Source organism: Chiloscyllium plagiosum, chromosome 4 (assembly GCF_004010195.1).
Source record: "Chiloscyllium plagiosum isolate BGI_BamShark_2017 chromosome 4, ASM401019v2, whole genome shotgun sequence".
In the NCBI taxonomy this organism is placed as follows: domain Eukaryota; kingdom Metazoa; phylum Chordata; class Chondrichthyes; order Orectolobiformes; family Hemiscylliidae; genus Chiloscyllium; species Chiloscyllium plagiosum.
In genome coordinates, this window is record NC_057713.1 from 74,643,728 (window position 1) to 74,653,898 (window position 10,171).

Below are 10,171 nucleotides of genomic sequence, written 5' to 3' on the forward strand. Positions count from 1 at the left end.
TACAGGGAGAACTAGCCATTTGGATACAGAACTGGCTCAAAGGTAGAAGACAGAGGGTGGTGGTGGAGGGTTGTTTTTCAGACATGGAGGCCTGTGACCAGTGGAGTGCCAGAAGGATCGGTGCTGGATCCTCTACTTTTTGTCATTTACATAAATGATTTGGATGCGAGCTTAAGAGGTACACTTAGTAAGTTTGCAGATGAAACCAAAATTGGAGCCCTTCTTTGCTCCAATGAGAAAAGCCTTGGCTCCTTCAACATCTCTTCATAAGACATATCCTCCAGTCCAGGCAGCATCCTGGTAAATCTCTTCTGCACCCTCTCTCAAACTTCCACATCCTTTCTATAATGAAGCGACCAAAACTGGACACAATATTCCAAATGTTGTCTAACCAGGGCCCTGCAAAGCTACAGCATGACCTTACGGCTCTTAAACTCAATCCCCTTGCTAACGAAAGCCAACGCACCAAATGCCGCCTTAACAACCCAATCAACTTGGGTGTCAACTTTGAGGGATCAATGAACATGGACTCCCAAGATCCCTCTGTTCCTCCGCACTGCCAGGAATTCTGCCTTTAACCCTGTATTCTGCACTCAAATTCGACCTTTCAAAATGAATCACCACTCACTTTTCCAGGTTGAACTCCATTTTCCAGTTATCAGCCCACCACTGCATCCTGCCAATGTCCCGTTACAACCTACAACAGCCCTCCACACTATTCATCACTCCACCAACCTTGGTGTCATCCGCAAACTTGCTAACCCACCCTTCCACTTCCTCATCCAAGTCATTTGTACGAATCACTGAGCAGAGGTCCCAGAACAGGTCCCTGCGGAACACTACTAGTCACTGAGCTCCAGGCTGAATACTTTCCATCTACTACCACCCTCTGACTTATATGGGCAAGCCAATTCTGAATCCAGACAGACAAATTTCCCTATATTCTCCAGGGTGGCATGGTGGCTCAGTGGTTAGCACTGCAGCCTCAGCGCCAGGGACCTGGGTTCTATTCCAGCCTCGGGCGACTGTCTGTGTGGAGTTTGCACATTCACCCCGTGTCTGCATGGGTTTCCTCTGGGTGCTCCGGTTACCTCCCACAGTCCAAAGATGTGCAGGTCAGGTGGATTGGCCCTACTAAATTGCCCATAGTGTTAGGTGCATTAGTCAGAGGGAAATGGGTCTGGATGGGTTACTCTTCGGAGGGTCAGTGTGGACTGGTTGGCTGAGGGGGCTGTTTCCACACTGTAGGGAATCTAATTTAATCTATATCCCATGTCTCCGTACTTTCTGAATGTGTCTACCATGGGGAACTTTATCAAATGCCTTGCTAAAATCAATGTACGGCACATCCACTGCTCCACCTTTATCAATGCGATTTGTTACATCCTCAAAACATTTAATAAGGCTTGAGAGGCATGACCTGCCCCCCTCAAAGCCATGCTGACTATCTCTAATCAAACTATGGTTTTCCAAGTAATCATAAATCTTACTTCTCAGAATCTTCTCCAATAATGTACCCACCACAGATGTAAGACTGACTAGTCTAGAATTTCCCAGGATTATCACCATTCCCTTTCTTGAACAAGGGAATAACATTTGCCACCCTCCAATCATCTAGTACTGCTACAGTGGACAGTGAGGATGCAAAGATCATCTCCAAAGAAGTCTCTTCCCTCGTTTTCTGCAGTAACCTTGGGTATATCCCGTCTGGCCCAGGGAAATTATCTATCCTTATGTTTCTCAATTTTCAGCACATCCTCCTTCTTAACATCAACCTGTTCAAGCATAGCAGCCTGTTTCATGCTGTCCTCACAAATGACAAGGTCCCTCTCTCACTAGTGAATACTGAAGCAAAGTATTCATTAAGGACCGACCTCCCCGTCTCCCCCAACTCCAGGCACAAGTTCCCTCCATTCTCCCTGATTGACCCTACCCCCACTCTGGCCATCCTTTTTTTTTCCTCACATAAATGTAGAGTGCCTTAGGGTTTTCCTTAATCATAACCGCTAAAGCTTTTTCATGCTCCCTTTTAGCTCTCCTAAGTCCATTAGTCAGTTCCTTCCTGGCTACCTTGTTACCCTCTAGAGCTCTGTTTGATCCTTTCCTCCTCCACCTTAAGTAAGCTTCTTTCTTCCTCTTGACTCGGTCCCTTGTCACCCAAGGTTCTTTCACCCTACCATCCCTTCCTTGCCTCAGTGGCACAAACCTATCCAGCACTAACAGCAAGTGCTCCCCAAACAACCTCCACACTTCTGATGTGCATTTCCCAATTTAGGAGCCCCAATTCCTGCCTAATAGCACTGTAATTCCCCCTCCCCCACTTAAATATTTTCCCATACAGTGTGCTCCTATCCCTCTCTATGACTAAAGTAAAGGTCAGGAAGTTGTGATCACTATCACTGAATGCTCTCCCACCAAGAGATCTGGCACCTGACCTGGTTCGTTGCTAAGCACCAAATCCAATATGGCCTCCCCTCTAGTTGGCCTATCTACATACTGAGTCAGGAATCCTTGCTGGACACACCTGACAAAAACAGCTCCATCCAAACTATTTGAACTAAGGAGGTTCCAAACAATGTTAGGGAAGTTGAAGTCCCCCATGACAACAACCCTGTTACTTCTGCACCTTTCCAAAATCTTCCTCCCAATCTCCTCCTCCGTGTCTCTGTTGCTGTTGGGGGTCTGTTTTTTAAAAAAAAACTGTCAGTAAGTGACAGCTCCTTTCCTGTTTCTGACTTACACCCATACTGACTGTGTAGACAAACCATCCTCGATGACCTTCATTTTTGCAGTTGTGATACCATCCCTGATTAGCAATGCCACTCGCTCATATCTTTAATTCTACTCCCCCATTCTTTATGAAACATCTAAACCCTGGAACATCCAACAACCATTCCTGCCCCTGTGATACCCAAATCTCCATAATGGCTACAACATCATAGAGCATATATTAGTACTTGGAACAAAGTTCACCACCCTTATTCCTGACACTTCTTACGTTAAAGTAGACGCACTTCAGCCCATCACACCAACTACAACTTTGCACTATCAACTGTCTATCCCTCCTCACAGAACCTTTGCACACTGTATCTGGATGGTCGCTAGCTACTTCATCCTCCGATCCAGTGCTCCAGTTCCCACCCCCCAGCTAAGCTAGTTTAAAATCTCCTGAAGAGCTGAAGCAAACCTCCTGGCCCAGGATGTTGGTGTCCCTCCAGTTCAGGTGGGACCTGTAAGATATCAGAAATAGTGGATAAGTTACTTCCATCTTCTGTGAAGACAGATGCAGAATTAATCAACATCTATCATTTCTATAAGCTTCATGATTGCTCCTGTATTTAATTTGGTCTTTTTTTTCTCATCTTTAATTTGTCAATTGGTCTTTACAGATTTCTACATTACTTCCAATCCTCAGGTTTAGAGGCTTCACTTTGCAACACTGGAAGCCTTTTCTGTTTTTGATTTAACACTCTCCATTGTTTCCCTGGTAAGGCATAGATGGGTTTTTTTTTTTTGCAGAGATTTTTATTTTAATGGAATTTATTTTTGTTGAATTGTTGTAAATATTCTCCAATGTTTATTTGTCACCATATTCTTAAGTCTATTTACCCAATCAATGTTAGCTCACCTCAAAGCATGGTTTGGGAAGAAGGTGTTTCAGTTCATCCAGCACTGACACTAGTACTAGGGAAGGAAGGAGCTGTTCCCTGGGGCTCCATTTAAACTGGGCTGGGACAGGTCTTATGCCCGAAACGTCGATTCTCCTGTTCCCTGGATGCTGCCTGACCTGCTGCGCTTTTCCAGCAACACATTTTCAGCTCTGATCTCCAGCATCTGCAGACCTCACTTTCTCCTCAGGTCTTCTGGCAAACCTTAGACCAGGACTGTGGATAAGAGGTTGATTTAAGGGAAACGATAATTTGTCTTTGTTTAGATTTATGATTGTTGTTTGGTATTGGAGTATATCAAACTTATGGAAGCTTTGACTTATTTTCTCATACAATCTTTTACTATAGGGTTACTAATTTAGCCATGCTATTGTATAATATAATTTTCTCCTATTCATTCCATAGCACGTTATTTGAGGAATATGTTGCAAAGACATTCTACGAACTCCTAATTTTCAATTTGTTTTGTCTAGTTTGTGAGAAGGTTAAGGTTACCCACTGTTTTGCATTGTCTTTATAGCAGCCTCCATTCTCATTCTCTCTCTCTCTCTCCTTCACATATCATATTTCATCCTATTCTGTCTGTCTTCCCCAAATATTGTGCATTTTGATATATTTAATTCACATTCTTGATCACCTTTACCATCTCTAATGGCAATTAAAGCAATTATTTCTATTGTACCACTAGTTCATCTATCTTGTTATGAATACATGGACCTTTATTCATTGATCCACTATTACTATTAATCTCGCAGCCCCACAGCCCATCTTTTACTTGAATCACTACACAGCTTTATTGCCTCCACTGTTCTCCTTTAAATTTCGATATATTCCTTCACCTATCCCTTGTCCTTTCCCTTAAATCAACCTCTTATCCACACCCCTGGTCTAAGATTTGCCAGAAAACCTGTCCCAGTCCAATTTAAGTGGAGCCCCATGGAACAGCTCCTTCTTTCCCTTGTACTAGTGCCAGTGCTGGATGAACTGAAACCCCTTCTTCCTCCACCATGCTTTGAGCCCATGTACTCAACTGTCGAATCTGCATCCCTGATGCCAATTGAAGTGCGACTATGATAAAAATCAGAGTATTAGCAAGTGAGGTTTCACATTTAATTTGGACTCTAACTCTTCAAATCATTGCAGCAGAACATCATATTTTCTCATTTTACTTATATTGTTCATTCCTATACGGCTGATAGCAAATGAATCCTACCCTGTCCAAGAATGGAATAACATTAAAGGCTGCAATGAACCAACTAAGGACCGTTTCACTGGAACACCTTTAATAGCATCAAGCCAGAAATCTTTGCCAAAATAATACAAATTTGAGTCAAAAATTTCTGACTAGTTAAAGGACAGAGATTCATGATTGTTTGGCTGTCTGTGTCTGCATGAGTGTCCAGCCATCTTGACAGACTTGTTTGTTTGTATGTAACAAAATTTGAGGAAAAATACATGGTGAAATTACAAGAAAGAAATGGCTTCTGAGTTTTTTAGGGGCATGTAGTGAATGATCTTTCCACATAATCTTTATTTTTGGATGCAAGCATATGTATGAATTTGAAAATCACACAACACCAGGTTATAGTCCAACAGGTTTAATTGGAAGCACATTAGCTTTCGGAGCATTGCTCCTTCATCCACCTGAATGGAATGTCCTGTATGCATCAGGCTGGTCTGATCAGAGGCCTCAAAGGAGGGACTATAGGCAAAGTTAATGTCAGGTTGTATATGTGTACTGTACTCAAAACAACATACCAGGTATCTAATGAGTCTTGGATTTTCAAAGCTGTGTGACAGAATAGGAACTTGAGTACTATAAATATGTGCTGCACCTTTTGCAGAGTTAATTAAGACTCTGAGACAGGATGGATTTGGCTCCTTGCATAGAGTCGTAGAGGTTTACAGCATAGAATGAGGTCCTTCGGGCCACCACCTCTGCGTCAGTCGAAAACAACCACCTATCTATTCTAATCCCAATTTACTACAAATTGACAAGTATACATCTAAATACCTCTTAAATATAGCAAACATGCTTAAATAATATCTTTGTGATCACACTAACTCAAGATCTTTTCAACAGCAGTGGGATAAACAGCCAATTCACACAGATCAGAGAACATTTTGTTCTTGTACAATTCGTGCATAGAATTTGCAATTCAGCTTATTAATTCATACATTTAGTGATAAATGTGTGTGGAGAAAAGAACAGGCTTTTAACCAGTGCAAATTGGCCACTTTCTGTGATCTGTGAACAGTTTTCATCCCCTTATCTTAGGAAATGTATATTAATAATTGAGACAGTCCAGAGAAGTTTCACTAAATTGATCCCGGTTATGGAATAATATAATTCTGAGGAGTGGTTTAGCAGATTGGGCTTGGACACATGGGAGTTTAGAAAAATGAGAGGTGACCTTATTGAAATATGTAACTTGACATGGAAGTTGTGGAAAGGCTGTTTCTCCTGTGGAAGAATCGAGGACAAAATGGAATAATCTCAGAATAAGAGCCTGCCCAGTTAGGAACTGGATGAAGAGGAATTTCTTCTCTCAGAGGGTAGTGAATCTGTGGAGATTCTTTAATGCAGAGAGCTGTTGAGACTGGGTCATTAAGTATGTTCAAGACTGAGAGAAACTTTCTTCATTCCTGAAGAAGGGCTTATGCCCGAAACGTCGATTCTCCTGTTCCCTGGATGTTGCCTGACCTGCTGCGCTTTTCCAGCAACACATTTCCAGAGCAGATTTAAAGACATGCAGCATGGAAATAGACTCTTCAGTCCAACTATAATCCCAAACTGAACTAGCCCCACCTACTTGCTCCTGGTCCATATCCCTCCAAACATTTCCTATCCATCTAAATGTCTTTCAAACATTGTATTATACCCACATTCGCCACTTCTTCAGGAAGTTCATTCCACACAGAAACCACTCTCTGTGTAAAAACATTGCCTCTTTAAAATCTTTCTCATCTCACCTTAAAAATATGCCCCCTTGTCTTGAAATTCCCCATCTTAGGGAAAAGACATCTACCATCAACTTTATTTATACCTCTCATTATTTTATAAACTTCTATCAGGTCAGTTCCCAACCTCCTACACTCCAGTGGAAAAAAGTCCCAGCCTATCCAGTCTTTCTTTAAAAATCACACAACATCAGGTTATAGTCCACAGGTTTAATTGGAAGCACTAACTTAACCCAATTAAATCTGTTGGACTATAACCTGGTATTGTGTGATTTTTAACTTTGTACGCCCCAGTCCAACACCGGCATCTCCAAATCAATCATGGCATGTATGAATAATATCTGCTTGTTCTTTAATTTTTAAATTGCTAACTTCAACCATTTTATTGTGTCTTGCAGCATCCTGGTGGTGAAGAAGTACTCCGAGAGCAAGCAGGAGGTGATGCATCAGAAGCTTTTGATGACGTTGGACATTCTACTGATGCACGAGAGATGACAAAAAAATACTTCATTGGAGAACTTCATCCTGTGAGTCTTGTTACCTCTGAAATTTGTAGCACTACTTTCAGAATTAAATTTAGAAATCCTGAGGTTATTGACTCAACTCAGTTGAACAATAACATTAATGTAACACTATCAAAATAGAAGATTGTTCAAGCACTTTAGAGGCATGAAGGAGAAGCAATTGGATGTCCAGCAAGAATGTGAAGTTGGTTTTAATAGGAATGATCAGAGAAGAGCTTTAAAGAGAACTTTCAGAATAAATGTTCGAGGTAGCTTATTGAATGTTGTCTCTGATTTCCTCTTCATTGTACCTGTCCTGTTTCTGACAGTACGGTCTCTGTAAATAGCCAGTGGCTAACTCATGCAGCTGTCTTAAAGGAACCACTACTCAAATTGACCAATACGTCCACTGTGTGGCACTCCTTGATTACTACATGATTGTGCACCCTACAACGTAGAGGGGACTTTTAACTGAAGAAGCAGCCATTAATAAAGTGGAGATGATGGATAAGAAATTCAGGAGACCAAGTCACTGGAATGGAGAATTTGGGAAATGAAATTGTTCAAACTGGATGATGTTGTATGAATAGGTAAAAGCAAAACTAGGAGGACTTAAAGATAGCTGAAATTTGAGGAACAATGGAATACAAAGCCTGTGTAGCAAGGAGAGATGTGATAGGTGAGTGAAAACTGACGTTGTAAAAATATGGGCAGTAGATATTTGAATGAGATGATTAATGGAGGGCAATGGATGGAAATTTTCATGGATCTCCAGCCAGGTAAACCCTGGGGAATTGAAATGACAAAGACATGGATGAAAGCAACTAATATGTTTCATCTCTAGAATATGCAACTTTTTCACCTTGCCATCTCGCTTTCACCGTTCTAAATTTACTTCCAATTTTTATTCCTGTTCTCTGGTTTTATTAGTAATTTTATTTTCCATTTAGTATTTAATTATAGTCTAATTATTCCATTAAATATCTATCACTTCAACAATTGTTTCCTTTTGCATCCTTCTTCACAATCTGCTAATTTGTCTGTTCTTTTAAATTTTAACCCAATTTATTATTTTAGTGCTCCCTGCAAGTTTTTAAGGGCTTGACCAATTAAATCCAAGTCCAATCCATTTGTAATACGATATATATATTATCAGAACTAGAGTCTTGTAACATTGAGTATAGTAATATTGAGTACAGTCAGTTCTGACTATAGTTGTAATATTGAGCACAGTCAGTTCTGACATAGTTCCATTCTTGTGTGATTACACATTGTAAGGAAATTGTGCTATAGCCGCACCATCTAAACTAATGGGCCGAATCGCACTATAGTCAATATAGGTAGGAAAGTTCGCATTCTACAAATAACAGTCTAAATTCTTCAATCACATTAAAACAAATTCGCATTGAAGAAACACCTATTATAGCAAAACTGACTATATGAAAATGGCAATTCTGAGCAAATAATGCAAAATGGAGAGGGAGGTCGAGGTCCCAGATGATCAGATTAAAACCATGGTTCAATAAATAACTTTATAATGTGAAATCATTCAGGGTATGACTATTGGATTACCAAAATGAATTTTTGATAATGTATTTTATTTATTTTATTGCAGGATGATAGAGGAGCTTTTGTGAAGCCACCGGTAAGGTTTTGTTAGAATAAAAGCTTTTACTTTTTATTGTATGGTACAGGAGTTCACTGATTCACCCAGCATTTAATGGCTATCCCTAGTTGTCTTTGAAGTTGATGGTGAACTGCCTTCTTGAATTGCTGTGGTCCTTGGAGTGTAATGACTCCCATAGTGCCATTAGGAAAGAAGTTTAAGGATTTTGACCCAGTGACACTGAAGGAATGATGGAATATTTCCAAGTCAGGATGGTTTGGCTTGGAGGAGAACTTGAGGGTGGTGTTCCCATGTATTTTCTGCCCTTGACCTTCTAGCTGGAAGTGGTAATGGATTTCGAAGATGCTGTCAAAGGTACCTTGACATTGTACAAACTGCTCCTACTGCATAACCGCTGAACAGGTGTATGGTTGAGAATCTGGCAGCGATCAAATGGACTGCTTTTTTCTGGATGATGTCAAGCTTCTTGAAAGTTATTGGACCTGCACCTCCAGGCAAGTGGTTAGCACTGCTGCCTCACAGCTCCAGGAACCCGGGTTCAATTCCAGCCTCGGGTGACAGTCTGTGTGGAATTTGCACATTCTCCTCGTGTCTGCGTGGGTTTCCTCCCACCATCCAAAGATGTGTGGGTCAGGTGAATTGGTCATGCTAAATTGCCAATAGTGTTAGGTGCATTAGTCAGAGGGATGTGGGTGTGGGTGGGTTGGTATGGACCTGTTGGGCCAAATGGCCTGTTTCCACACTGTACGGAATCAAATGGGGACTATTCCATCATTACCCCAACTTAGGGATGGCATGATGGCGCAGTCGTTAGCGCTGCTGTCTCACAATGCCATGGACTCAGGTTCAATTCCAACCTCTGGTGACTGTGGCCTTTGCACATTCTTCCCTGTGTCTGCATGGGTTTCCTCTGGGTGCTCCAGTTTCCTCGCACTGTCCAAACATGTGCAGGTTGGGTGAGCTGGCCATGCTAAATTGCCATAGTGCCCAGGGATCTTCAGGATAGGTGGATTAGCCATGGTAAATATGAGCTTACAGGATTAAAATAGGGGTTTAAATCTGGATGGGATGCTGTTTAGAGGGTCGGTGTGAACTGAATGGGCTGAATGCCGTTCCCACACTTCGGGATTTTATGATCCATGACTGGTGTCATGCCCCCTTGACCATGACCCCACCTCCCACCACCAAACCATCGTCTCCCAGACCATCCAGAACCTCATCACCTCATGGGATCTCCCATCCACCGCCTCCAACCTCAGTCCCACAACCCCCCACCGCCTGTTTCTACCTCCTGCCCAAAATCCACAAACCTGACTGCCCCGGCCGACCCATTGTCTCAGCCTGCTCCTGCCCCACCGAACTCATCTCTGCATACCTCGACACGGTCCTGTCCCCCTTAGTCCAAGAACTCC

At 41.9% G+C, this 10,171-nt stretch overlaps 1 protein-coding gene across 1 annotated transcript in view; it reads left to right on the top strand.

Annotated features, from left to right (window-relative positions):
* The window catches only part of LOC122549129 (cytochrome b5), a 48,650-nt gene that overhangs the window by 28,581 nt on the left and 9,898 nt on the right, over positions 1-10,171 (top strand). The window contains exons 2-3 of the mRNA XM_043688447.1: positions 7,028-7,156; positions 8,748-8,777. Of these exons, the coding sequence (XP_043544382.1) occupies positions 7,028-7,156; positions 8,748-8,777 (159 nt within the window). The remainder of the gene's footprint in view (positions 1-7,027; positions 7,157-8,747; positions 8,778-10,171) is intronic.